This window comes from Chiloscyllium plagiosum, unplaced genomic scaffold (assembly GCF_037043375.1).
Source record: "Chiloscyllium plagiosum isolate Xiang-an unplaced genomic scaffold, Cpla_swu_hap1 HiC_scaffold_8, whole genome shotgun sequence".
In the NCBI taxonomy this organism is placed as follows: Eukaryota; Metazoa; Chordata; class Chondrichthyes; order Orectolobiformes; family Hemiscylliidae; genus Chiloscyllium; species Chiloscyllium plagiosum.
Window position 1 is genome coordinate 66,687,181 of NW_028270146.1, and position 13,956 is coordinate 66,701,136.

The following is a 13,956-nucleotide window of genomic DNA, read 5'->3' on the forward strand; positions in this document are numbered from 1 at the left end:
AAATCTATGATGGGCTGGATTTCCGTTACATTTTCCTGGCTAAGCTTTTAACCTTGCATAAAGAAAACCACGCGAATCTTAGACAGCCTGATTGAAGATAGCACAAGCTCAATTGTTTCCTGTTTACGAGTTGATAATCCGTTTTGCGAACAACAATTCAATTTCAATAACGGTGCGGGGCGTGTTTATTTCCAGACGCCTATGAAATAGAATAGGATACTTACATGACTGTCATTACTGACTGGGGCACAATAACCGAAATCAAACTCTCCAATGATGAACACAATACCCTTCGGCACTCCGTCAAAGAAAGAAAAATCAAATTCTCTAACGGGAAGATTTAAAAATCCATGAATATCAAAAAGGAAGAAAACTTGCGATGTGTCTGCAACCCACGTAACCACACAGCAATTCAGACAATATTAACCATTTCAACTTAGAAACAGACTTAACAACAATCAGTAAACAAAAACTGGATTAATCCCTATATAAGTGTACCCTGCCAATACTTCGCCTGTGGATAGGGTGACTAGAAATTGTCTTTAGAGTTGCTGCAATGAGCATCAGCGCGATACTGACCTATGACAACCCTCAGGTGCTTCAATCTGGTCAGAACATCCTTCTTCGGATCCAGGACTTTCTGTGTGGATTTTCTTACATCTCCGTGAGGCTTTTTAGAGAACATTCCGCTCCTTGGGTTAAGTACCAGACACCGCTCCCTCCCCACCTTCGCAACGCCTATTACTTTTTTTTAAATGGGTCGCGGCCTAATAACAACCAAACTTGCCCAAGATGCCGACCCCATGAACGCAGCAACTGGGTGAACACAGCCCTGAGATCAACCGTCAGTCGCCAACATGGCGGCTCTCAGCAGGACAAACAATCGGCACGCTCAATCAAAACCAGAGCGCCTGCAACACACTCAAATGACAAACGCTTCACGTTAGCGCTCATGCAGCGGCCTTGCAATCGAAGTGCATTCCATGTCAAACCGCGACTGACAAAGCACGAACTATTTGATCTGAAAACGTTCCGTCATCCGAACATTTGTCTCCTGACAGTTCGACGATGTTTAGTCACGTCTGTTTGCCCGCTGCTACGGCAGGAACAATGGCTGCCGGGAATGGTAGTTTTAGGTGTTGAATAGTGAGCGGCCAATCAGGAGTCCTTGCACTACAACTCCCAGGGATACACAGACATGTCCGACTGCCGGCAGGGATGGATTTGCGCGCTTCCATTCGCTCACCCTTCAGCCCCAGCCCTCTGCCTCGCTGATTGGCGCTACTGCTGGTTACAGCACAAAGCGTTCCTAGTCCGGGCTTGCGAATGGCCAATGAAGCTGTCAGTCAGCTCAGGCAACTGCTCGTCCCCTTCCCGTACTCCCTATCCAGGTTGAAATGTGATGTTGGGGTGAAGTAAACCGTTCAGTGCAATTCATGTAAAACCGGCGTTTCAGATTTGAACTTTTTTTCCCCCCCAAAAAAGCACGGTCAATATGCCGGTCCATTCTAGGGATAAGAAAGAGAATAATCACGAAGACATGGATGTTGACTTCCCCGAGAACGAAGGCAGCAGTTCAGATGATGAGGACACGGAGAGTTCCTCGGTCTCGGAAGATGGGGACAGCTCAGGTGGGTAAAGGCCGGAATTCCCTCGTTATGTCGAGCTGGCAGGCCTCGAGCATCCTGCTCATATGCATTGCAGCCCATTTGTTGTGGTTGGCCGATTTCAGGTTTAATGCTCGCTTAAACATTGTGTCACGTTTATTAATAAATAAACATGAACAATTTACCCTTTCCCCCTTCCCTAACTTGATCGCCCACCTCGTATCTCTTCCCTTGCCTGCGACCCCGCCCCCGGGCTGGACCCCCACACTTCTTCTCTCTCCCCCCCCCCCCCCCCCCCCGGGCCTGGTCGACGCCCCCTCACTCTCGAGCCTGGACGACGATGCCGCCGCCCCCCGGCCTGGACAACTCCCCTCTCCCCACCCCCCAGCCTGGACAACTCTCCTCCCACCCTTCCGTGGCGTTTTTGACAAGGGATAGCATTACAGCTGTACTGTGGGAGGGTATTCCCGGAAATACATCCAGGGAAGTTATTTGGGTGGAACTGAGAAATAAGAAAGGGATGATCATCTTATTGGGATTGTATTATAGATCCCCTAATAGTCAGAGGGAAATTGAGAAACAAAGTTGTAAGGAGATCTCGGCTATCTGTAAGAATAATAGGGTAGTTATGGTTGGGGATTTTAACTTTCCAAACATAGACTAGGACTGCCATAGTGTTAAGGAAGAGGAATTTGATAAATGTGTACAAGAAAATTTTCTGATTCAGTATGTGGTTGTACCTACTAGAGAAGGTGCAAAACTTGACCTAAACTTGAGAGATAAGGCAGGGCGGGTGACTGAGGTGTCAGTGGGGGAGCACTTTGGAGCCAGTGACCATAATTCTATTAGTTTGAAAATATTGATGGAAAAGGATAGAACAGATTTAAAAAGTTGAAGTTCTAAATTGGAGAAAGGCTAATTTTAACAGTATTAGGCAAGAACTTTCAAAAGTTGATTGGGGGCAGATGTTCACAGGTAAGGGGGCGGCTAGAAAGTGGGAAACCTTCAGAAATGAGATAACGAGAATCCATAGAAAGTATATTCCTGTTCGGGTGAAAGGAAAGGCTAGTGGGTAGAGGGAATGCTGGATGACTAAAGAAATTGAGGTTAAGAAAAAGAAGGAAGCATATGTAAGGTATAGACAGGATAGATCGAGTGAATCCTTAGAATATAAAGGCAGTAGGAGTATACTTGAGAGGGAAATCAGAAGGACAAAAAGGGGAGATGAGATAGCTCTGGCAAGTAGAAATAAGGAGAATCCAAAGGGTTTTTACAAATGCATTAAGGACAAAAGTATAACTAGGGAGAGAATAAGGCGGCCTTTGTGTGGAGCCGCAGAAAATGGGGTAAATGCTAAATGAGTATTTTGCATCAGTATTTACTGTGGAAAAGGATATGGAAGATATAGAATGTAGGGAAATAGATGTGTCACCTTGCAAACTGTCCATATTACAAAGGAGGAAATGCTGGATGTCTTGAAACACATAAAGGTGAATAAATCCCCTGGACCCGATCTGGTGTACCCTAGAACTCTGTGGGAAGCTAGAGAAGTGATTGCTGGGGCTCTTGCAGAGATATTTGTTTCATCGATAGTCACAGGTGTGGTGCCGGGAGACGGGAGGTTGGCTGACGCAGTATCACTGTTTAAGAAGGGTGGTAAGGACAAGCCAGGGAACTGTAGACCAGTGAGCCTGACCTCAGTGGTGGGCAAGCTGTTGGAGGGAATCCTGAGGGACAGGATGAACATATATTTGGAAAGGTGAGGACTGATTAAGAATAGTCAACATGGTTTTGTGCGTGGGAAATCATGTCTCACAAACTTGATTGAGTCTTTTGAGTAACAAAGAGGATTGATGAGGGTAGAATACAGGGAGAACTAGCCATTTGGATACAGATCTGGCTCAAAGGTAGAAGACAGAGGGTGGTATGGAGGGTTGTTTTTCAGACTGGAGGCCTTTGACCAGTGGAGTGCCACAATGATCGGTGCTGGGTCCTCTACGTTTTGTCATTCACATAAATGATTTGGATGCAAGCATAAGAGGTACAGTTAGTAAGTTTGCAGATGACACCAAAATTGGAGGTGTAGCGAAGAAGCTTACCTCAGGATCTTGACCAGATGGGCCAATGGCCTGAGAAGTGGCAGATGGAGTTTAATTCAGATAAATGTGAGGTGCTGCATTTTGGGAAAGCAAGTCTTAGCAGGACGTATGCACTTAATGGTAAGATCCTAGGGAGTGATGCTGAACAAAGAGACCTTGGAGTGGAGGTTCATAGCTCCTTGAAAGTGGAGTCACAGGTAGATAGGATAGTGAAGAAGGCGTTTGGTAAGCTTTCTTTTATCTGTCAGAGTATTGAGTACAGGAGTTGGGAGGTCATGTTGTGGCTATATAGGACATTGGTTAGGCCACTGTTGGAATATTATGTACAATTCTGGTCTCCTTCTTATCGGAAAGATGTTGTGAAACTCGAAAGGTTTCAGAAAAGATTTACAAGGATGTTGCCAGGGTTGGAGGATTTGAGCTGTAGGGAGAGGCTGAACAGGCTGGGGCTGTTTTTCCTGGAGCGTCGGAGGCTGAGGGGTGACCTTATAGAGGTTTACAAAATCATGGGGGGCATGGATAGGATAAATAGGCAAAGTCTTTTCCCTGGGGTCGGGGAGTCCAGAACTAGAGGGCATAGGGTTTAGGGTGAGAGGGGAAAGATATAAAAGAGACCTAAGGGGCAACGTTTTCATGCAGAGGATGGTACGTGTATGGAATGAGTTGCCAGAGGAAATGGTGGAGGCTGGTACAATTGCAACATTTAAGAGGGTTTTGGATGGAATAGAAAGGGTTTGGAGAGATAGGGACTGGATGCTGGCAGGTGGGGTAGATTGGGATATCTGGTCGGCATGGACAGGTTGGACTGAAGGGTCTGTTTCTATGCTGTATATCTCTATGAATCTATAACTCCCATCTCTCCCCGCTCCCCTGGCCCTGACAACACTCCTCTCTCCCCACTCTACCCACCACACCCTTCCCCCCCCCCCCCCGGACAACTCGCCTCTCTCCCCACATCCCGAGAGCATAAATTAATTTGATTCTTGGTACAAGAAACCAAAAGTTAATAGTTAACCTGTTGACTAGCCAATCTTCCTCTTGTCTGTTACTGAGAAAATCATAATGATGTCTTGCAGAAATGGATGATGAAGACTGTGAAAGGAGGAGAACAGAGTGTTTAGATGAGATGTCCAATTTGGAGAAACAGTTTACAGATCTAAAAGAACAGTAAGTCTTAGTATAGTTTTCTATTTGGTGATACCTTATTTACAGCATTGCAAACTTCAGATCGATTTTGATTTTGTGCTAGACTGTTGGGCAACTCAAAGTTGTTTTGAACGTTTAGATTCTTTGGGTGTACTTTTGTAGCCATAGAGTTGTACAAAATGGAAACAAACCCTTCAGTCCAACTCGTCCATGCAGACCAAATATTCCAAACTGACATTGTCTCAGTTGGTAGCATTTGGCCCATATCCCTCTAAATTCTTTCATCATGTACCTATCCAGATGCCTTTTAAATGTTGTAATTGTACCAGCCTCCTCCACTCTTGTGGCAGCTCATTGCATACATGCACCATCCTCTGCATGAAAAATTTGTCCCTTTAATATCTTTCCACTTTCACCTTAAACCTATGCCCTCTAGTTTTGGACTCCCCTGTCCTGAGTAAAAGACCTTGGCTTTCATCCTATTCATGCCCCTCATGCCTTATAAATCTCTATAAGGTCACCTCTCAGCTTCTGACGTTCCTGGGAAAATAGCCCCAGCCTATTTAGCCTCACCCTGTAGATCAAACCCTCCGACCTCCTTGTAAATCTTTTCAATCATATTCTTTTAAAGAAAGAAGCCATGAAAATCACCCCTTTCTACTTGTTGTTTTACCATTAACTTGCATTCCAAAAAAAATCAATAAGAATGGTACCATGTTATAAAGGGTGCATATGTGAGCAAAATCTGTCCCCTCTGTGGGATATGATATGTATTCAAGTTGCTACTGAAGGGTGTGAAATCTCAACAATTAGAAACCCTGTGTCAGTGTCATATAAGGGTGAGTGTCAAAAGTAGGATACTGCATGTTCATGTTGGAAATCTGAAATAAAAACAGAAAATGCTGAAAATACATAACATGTTATAGGACCATCTTGGGAGATTGAGTTAATGCTTCAGGCCTTTCCAACTGAAGAACTTTAAAGAGATTGCACTTAACGTGTGTTGCTAGGTTAAATATTTTATGAATGTTTCATATCAAAATTTGACAGGAAAATAAATAAGTTAGTAACTTGCCAACATGCTTAGTTGAAGTCTGCTTCATTGCCACAGTTGAAAGTCAGCTATAATATTAAATTGCTGAAAATAAGTTTTGAACTATTGTAACATGGAAGTATCTAAATGCTCATCTGTTGCTATGTCTTGAACCTTTTTAACTGCTACGCAGATAAAATGACTATTACCAGACTATGACATCCTACCACAATTTAACATACAGAAGTTATGATGGTGATGAGTTGTAGTAGTGGATATATTTAGTATATTCCACGATGCCAAGTTTGGGACTTTAGACCCCGTTTTAAGTTGCATCACTCAGTTTTATTTTGCTGTAAAGTTCTTGATGTAATGATGCCAGAATAATGCCGGTACTTCTGCTTTATGTCATTTGGTGCCCAGGCCTGTGTAGCATTGTGTGACTCAATTAGCTCCATTTGGTGCAAGGAGAGGCAACTCTTCCACAATCCAAGCAACAGCAATATTCTTAAATTGAGCAGTTGTTTGTTTGCTGTTGTAAACAGTTTTCACACAGTATCCACTAGTGGACCTACATTTGTTTTTCATAGCATCATAAAATCCCTACAGTGTGGAAGGTGACCGTTTGGTCCATCAAGTCTGCACCAACCCACTAAAGAGCGTCCCACTCACATTTACCCAATATTTACCATGGCTAAACCACTTAGTTTGCATATCCTTGAATGTTATGGGATAATTTAGCATGGCCAATCCACCTAACCTGCACATCTTTGGACTATGGGAGGAAACTTGAGCACCTGGCAGTAACCCACGCTGACATAGAGAGGATGTGCAAACTACATACAGTCACCCAAGACTGGAATCGAACCCGGGTCCCAGGCGCAGTGAAGCAGCCAAGTGCCGAGCTTGAGGGAAGTAGAAAGAGCGAATACTTTTCTACGTTTTTAAGATTGCAACTTGGTATGTATGATATTTAAATTTACAGGGCATAATGTTTCCTTTCGGGGAAAGGCCTTGCGAAATCTTAGTATTACTGTTTCATTTTCTTGTCATGGGAAAACCTGATTATCTTTACATTGCATTTCTGAAAGTGCAATTTTACTTAAGGCTAAGTGTGGAATTATTGTACCTAACTGAACAAACAAAGGTCTATCCTGTGTAGTCCTCTATGGTGGATAACATGACCACATCTGCTCGAATTCTTTCTCTCGCTATTGACTGCAGTCTTCTCTTTGCCAACTGTGTCAGACTAAACCTGATTTGTTTTCAATTTTGGTGCCTTATGTGATCTCGATTTGCACTTCATATCCATTGTATCACAGATTTTATAAAGCTGAGAGGAGTGTAGAAAGCAAAGTAAACATGAAGTTAAAAAAAGCAATTAGGTAAATGGAGGGTATGCAAAGAAACATTGGCTGAGGAAAATTCAGTAAAATCCTCTTTCTCTTATTGTACTGATAAAGGTAAAGGTTGGGTCTATTAGGTACATGCATGGTAATTCTTAAATGGGTGCAGAGGATGTGGGACAGGATTCTTAATTTTGATTCTGTCTTCACAGTGGAGAAGGATGATGTAGATATTTTAGTTGAAGAGAAGGAGTGTGAATGATTAGATAAAATAAGCATATTTGAAACATGCAGACATGAGAAAAGATTGAATAGGCTAGCTATTTTTTCTTTAGAAGGAGGAGACTGAGGGGGTTGAATAGAGTGGACAGTATTTAAAGTTGGTGCTTCTAGCAGAAAATAACTGCGAGGAGATACAGATTAAAGGTGATCGCTAGACACAAGGAAAATTTTTTTGTCCAGAGGGTGTGTGGAATTTGCTGTCCACTTTGGTGGTTGAGGCAGAAATCTCAACTTCGGAAAGATATATCTGGATCAGCATCCAAGATGTTGTAACCTGGAATGCTGCAGACCAAGTGCTGTATTAAAATGACCAACTAGTCTATTCAGCCAGCACAGACATGATGGGCTGAATGGTCTTTCACTGTGGTGTAACATTTCTTTCGTTATCTTCTTACCTGCTTCTGGGATCCTCATTCATGCCTGTGTTTGTAGACATCCTTGTTCTGATTATACGACCTCTACAATCTACTGTGGGTAAGGATGTGGTTATTCAAAATCTTGTATTTGCATCAGATCCCATTCACTTATTGCCACTGTACTTGTTCAGCTATATTGGCTTCCAGTCAAACATTTTTGCATGAGAAACTTTCTCTGGTTCTTGCAGGTTTTCTTTTAGTGCATGGCAAGTTCTTAATGCTTTCTCATATTTACATTCTGCCACTGTTACAGTTGCTTTTAAATCTCCCAATCCTCAAACATTAGAGAACCATCAGTTTGGGAATTTGGCAGTTACCCTTTGCTTCCAAAGTTCTCCTTGGCTTCCTCGCTTGCTTCACGTGTTTCTTAGCAGGTTGTGCGAAGGATTTCATGCTTTTTCAGGCTTCTGACATGAAATTCATGACAGATCCTTATTCCTATCTGGCCATCTCTATCTGAGTCTCTAGTCTTACTTTGAGTTCTTTTTAAGAATTAGAATTAGAATCCCTACAGTGTGGAAACAGGCCCTTCGGCCCAACAAGTTCAAACCGACCTCTGAAGAGTAACCCACCCAGACCAATTCGCCCTGATTGATATACCTAACCTACAAATCCCTAAACACGATGGGCAGTTTAGCCTGTCCAATTCACCTGACCTGCACATCTTTGGACTGTGGGAGGAAACCGGAGTACCAGGAGGAAACCCATGCAGACACTGGGAGAATGTGCAGACTCTACACAGACAATCAAACCCAGATCCCTGATGCTGTGAGGCAGCAGTGCTAACCACTGAACCACCATGCCAACCACTGAGCCATCGTGCCTACATTCTTCCTACATTTTCAGATTGTCAAGTAAAGAACTGAGAGTGGTTGCCCCCATTGTGTTCTTTACCCGTCTGGGTGATTCCAACTGGCTGTCCTGTCTCGTCATTGGGTTTTACCCACAAGCCATCGAAGTGACTCTGCAGAGGGACAGAGTGTTGATTGATGAGACCTTGTCCACTTGGATCTTATCCAATCACAACGGGACCTACCAGATCTGGAAATGGGTACTGTTTGATCCGAAGGATCAAGCCAAGTATTCCTGTCAGTGGAGTACAGCGGGCTGGAAGTGATTTATGATAAGACTGATTCTCATTGTCAGAGAGGAACCACACTCAGACTCGGATCAGAGGAGGGAGGGTGAGTGCTGCGCATTTTCACCAGAACAGCCGAGGTTAGAAAAAGGAACAATATATAGAAAGGGGCTCGCACCATTTATAGGAAACCATAATCAAGGCAGTTGTTCCTGGGAACTCCAATACAACATGTATCAGTGTATCCTGGAATATTAGAGTACAGCAGCATTGGATAAATGCTGGGATATAACAGAATGACAGGATCTGGTGTTTTGCAGGTAATTGTCACTCACTGTATCCTTGCATACACAGAATTAAGGCACCCAATGTAACCTGAAAACACATACCATCCCAGTACCTGGCATATTCCAGGAATATTATAGTATTAAAGTATATGGTACATTGTACGTCTGATATTGATGGTATTAGGCAAGAACTTTCGAAAGCTGATTGGAGGCAGATGTTCGCAGGTAAAGGGACGGCTGGAAAATGGGAAGCCTTCAGAAATGAGATAACAAGAATCCAGAGAAAGTATATTCCTGTCAGGGTGAAAGGAAAGACTGGTAGCTATAGGGAATGCTGGGTGACTAAAGAAATTCAGGGTTTTGTTAAGAAAAAGAAGGAAGCATATGTCAGGTATAGACAGGATAGAATGAGTGAATCCTTAGAAGAGTAAAAAGCAGTAGGAATAGCAGTAGGAGGGAAATCAGGAGGGCAAAAAGATGGACATGAGATAGCGTTGGCATAGAATTAAGGAGAATCCAAAGGGCTTTTACAAATATATTAAGGACAAAAGGGTAACTCGAGAGAGAATAGGGCCCCTCAAAGATCAGTAAGGCAGCCTTTGTGTGGAGCACAGAAAATGGGGGAGATACTAAATGAATATTTTGCATCAGTATTTACTGTGGAATAGGATATGGAAGATATAGACTATAGGGAAATAGATGGTGACATCTTGCAAAATGTCCAGATTACAGAGGAGAAAGTGCTGGATGTCTTGAAACAGTTAAAAGTGGATAAATCCCCAGGACCTGATCAGGTGTACCTGAGAACTCTGTGGGAAGCTAGAGAAGTGATTGCTGGGCCTCTTGCTGAGATATTTGTATCATCGATAGTCACAGATAAGGAAGACTGGAGGTTGGCAAACGTGGTGCCACTGTTTAAGAAGGGCGGTAAAGACAAGCCAGGGAACTATAGACCGGTGAGCTTGACCTCAGTGGTGGGCAAGTTGTTGGAGGGAATCCTGAGGGACAGGATGTACATGTCCTGAGGGACAGGAAAGGCAAGGACTGATTAGGGATAGTCAACATGACTTTGTGTGTGGGAAATCATGTCTCACAAACTTGATTGAGTTTTTTGAATTGGCACCACTGACTCAAGGTGCTAGGAACCAGTGTTTGATTCCAGACTCGAGTGACTAAAAAGATGTCCTCAAGAATATGAATATCTCGATTACTCCCAGTGCTATAAGCTAGTGAGGGCAGGCATAGGAGGATAGAACAGATGAATGCATGGCTGAGGATCTGGTGTATGGGAGAAGGATTCACATTTTTGGACCATTGGAATCTCTTTTGGGATGGAAGTAACCTGTACAAGAAGGACGGATTGCACCTAAATTGGAAGGGGACTAATATACTGGCAGGGAAATTTGCTAGAACTGCTTGGGAGGATTTAAACTAGTAAGGTGGGGGAGTGGGGCCCAGGGAGATAGTGAGGAAAGAGATCAATCTGAGACTGGTACAGTTGAGAACAGAAGTGAATGAAACAGTCGGGGCAGGCAGGGACAAGGTAGGACTAATAAATTAAACTGCATTTATTTCAATGTAAGGGGCAGAACAGGGAAGGCAGATGAACTTGGGGCATGGTTAGGAACATGGGACTGGGATATCATAGCAATTACAGAAACATGGTTCAGGGATGGGCAGGACTGGCAGCTTAATGTTCCAGGATACAAATGCTGCTGGAAGGATAGAAAGGGAGGCAAGAGAGGAGGGGGAGTGGCTTTTTGACAAGGGATAGCATTACAGCTGTACTGTGGGAGGACATTCCCGGAAATATTTCCAGGAAAGTTATTTTGGTGGAACTGAGAAATAAGAAAGGGATGATCACCTTATTGGGATTGTATTATATTTGCCTGAATTGTCAGGGTGAACTTGAGAAACAAACTTGTGAGGAGATCTCAGCTATCTGTTAGAATAAGAGGGTGGTTATGGAAGGGGATTTAACTTTCCAAACATAGGCCGGTCTGCCATAGTGTTAAGGGTTTAGATGAAGAGGAATTTGATAAATGTGTACAAGAAAATTTTCTGATTCAGTATATGGTTGTACCTACAAGAGAAGATGCAAAACTTGACCTGCACTTGGGAGATAAGGCCGGACAGGTGACTGAGGTGTGAGTGGGAGAGCACTTTAGGGCCAGCGACCATAATTCTATTAGTTTTAAAATAGTGATGGAAAAGGATAGACCAGATCTAAAAGTTGAAGTTCTAAATTGGAGAAAGGCCAATTTTGACAGTATTAGGCAAGAACTTACAAAAGCTGATTAGGGGCAAATGTTCGCAGGTAAAGGGACAGCTGGAAAATGGGAAGCCTTCAGAAATGAGATAACGAGAATCCAGAGAAAGTATATTCCTGTTCGGGTGAAAGGAAAAACTGGTAGAAATAGGGAATGGGCTTCCTGATTCCTGATGAAGGGCTTTTGCCTGAAACATCGATTTCCCTGCTCCTCAGATGCTGCCTGACCTGCTGTGCTTTTCCAGCACCACTCTAATCTAAACTCTGGTTTCCAGCATCTGCAGTCCTCACCTTTGTCCAGAAATAGGGAATGCTGGATGACTAAAGAAACTGAGGATTTGGTTAAGAAAAAGAAGGAAGCACATGTCAGGTATAGACAGGATAGATCGAGTGAACCCTGAGAGTATAAAGGCAGTAGGAGTATACTTAAGAGGGAAATCAGGAGGGAAAAAGCAGGAGGGAGATAGCTTGGCAAATAGAATTAAGGAGAATCTAAAGAGTTTTTACAAATATATTAGGGACAAAAGGGTAACTAGGGAGGGAATAAGGCCTCTCAAAAATCAGCAAGGCGGTCTTTGTGTTGAGCCACAGGAGATGAGGGAGATACTAAACGAGTATTTTGCATCAGTATTAACTGTGAAAAGGACATGGAAGATATAGAATGTAGGGAAATAGATGGCGACATCTTGAAAAATGTCCATATTACAGAGGAGGAAGTGCTGGGTGTCTTGAAACGCATCAAAGTAGATAAATCGTCAGGACCTAATCAGGTGAACCAGAGAACTCTGTGGTAAACTGGGGAAGTGATTGCTGGGCCTCTTACTGTGATATTTGTATCATCAATAGTCACAGGTGAGGTGCTGGAAGACCGGAGGTTGGTTAACATGGTGTCACTGTTTAAGAAGGGTGGTAAGAACAAGCCAGGGAACTATAGACCAGTGAGCCTGATGTCGATGGTGGGCAAGTTGTTGGAGGGAATCCTGAGGGACAGGATGTACATGTATTTGGAAAGGCAAGGGCTGATTAGGGATAGTCAACATGGCTTTGTGGGTGGGAACTCATGTCTCACAAATTTGATCGAGTTTTTGAAGAAGTAACAAAAGAGGATTGATGAGGGTAGAACGGTAGATGTGATCTATATGGACTTCAGTAAGGCGTTTGACAGGGTTCCATATGGTAGACTGGTGAGCAGGGTTAGATCTCACGGAACACAGGGCGAACTAGCCATTTAGATACACAACTGGCTCAAAAGTGGTGGTGGAGGGTTGTTTTTCAGATTGGAGGCATGTGATTCGTGAAGTGGCTCAAGGATTGGTGCCGGGTCCACTAGTTTTCATCATTTATTTAAATGATTTGGATGTGAGCATAAGAGGTATAGTTAGTAAGTTTACAGATGACACCAAAATTGGAGGTGTAGTGGACGGCGAAGAAGGTTACCTCAGATTACAATGGGATCTTGATCAGATGGGCCAATGGGCTGAGAAATGGCCGATGGAGTTTAATTGTTTAATTCAGATAAATGCGAGGTGCTGCATTTTAGGAAAGCAAATCTTAGCAGGACTTATACACTTAATGGTAAGATCCTAGGGAGTGTTGCTGAACAAAGAGACCTTGGAGTGCCGGTAGATAGGATAGTGAAGAAGGCGTTTGGTATGCTTTCTTTTATTGGTCAGAGTATTGCGTACAGGAGTTGGGGTCATGTTGCGGCTGTCCAGGGTATTGGTTAGACCACTGTTGGAATATTGCGTGCAATTTTGGACTCCTTCCTATTTGGAAGGATGTTGTGAAACTTGAAAGGGTTCTGAAAAGATTAAAAGGATGTTGCCATGGTTGGAGGATCTGAGCAACAGGGAGAGACTGAACAGGCTGGGGCTGAATTCCCTGGAGTGTCGGAGGCTGAGGGGTGACCTTCTAGAGGTTTACAAAATTATGAGAGGCATGGATAGGATAAATAGGCAAAGTCTTTTCACTGGGGTGGAGGTGTCCATAACTAGAGGGCAAAGGTTTAGGGTGAGAGGGGAAAGATATAAGAGACCTTAGGGGCAACGTTTTCACGCAGAGGGTGCTATGTGTATGGAATGAGCTGCTAGAGAAAGTGGTGGAGGCTGGTACAATTGCAACATTTAAGAGGCATTTGGATGGGTATATGAATAGGAAGGGTTTGGAAGGATATGGACCGGGTGCTAGTAGGTGGGACTAGATTGGGTTGGGATATCTGGACGGCATGGACGGGTTGGACCGAAGGGTCTGTTTTCGTGCTGTACATTTCTATGACTCTAACTCTAATTCCAACTCATCCTTTGAAACAGAAACGTTTGTTATGAATTGATCTCGCCAAAAGTGCAGAGTTTTCTTATTCTAGTGAATTCTAGATTGAATTCTGGTAAAATATT

The 13,956-nt window shown here is 43.4% G+C and overlaps 2 protein-coding genes across 17 annotated transcripts in view; one reads left to right on the forward strand and one right to left on the reverse strand.

Moving 5' to 3' along the window:
- Positions 1–1,064, reverse strand: part of ralgapa1 (Ral GTPase activating protein catalytic subunit alpha 1) — a 315,513-nt gene extending 314,449 nt beyond the window's left edge. For 10 of the 16 annotated variants that reach the window (XM_087989918.1, XM_087989916.1, XM_087989927.1 and 7 more), the window contains exon 1: positions 580–1,063. In XM_087989918.1, coding sequence (XP_087846044.1) covers positions 580–685 — 106 coding nt within the window. In that variant the 5' untranslated portion in view covers positions 686–1,063. Of the gene's footprint in view, positions 1–579 lie in introns of all 16 variants that reach the window. The other 6 variants (XM_087989926.1, XM_087989925.1, XM_043697825.2 and 3 more) reach the window with 3 other exon arrangements.
- Positions 1,065–1,358: 294 nt separating this feature from the next.
- The window catches only part of brms1la (BRMS1 like transcriptional repressor a), a 33,993-nt gene continuing 21,395 nt past the window's right edge, over positions 1,359–13,956 (forward strand). The window contains exons 1-2 of the mRNA XM_087989928.1: positions 1,359–1,631; positions 4,783–4,873. Of these exons, the coding sequence (XP_087846054.1) occupies positions 1,496–1,631; positions 4,783–4,873 (227 nt within the window). The 5' untranslated portion in view covers positions 1,359–1,495. The remainder of the gene's footprint in view (positions 1,632–4,782; positions 4,874–13,956) is intronic.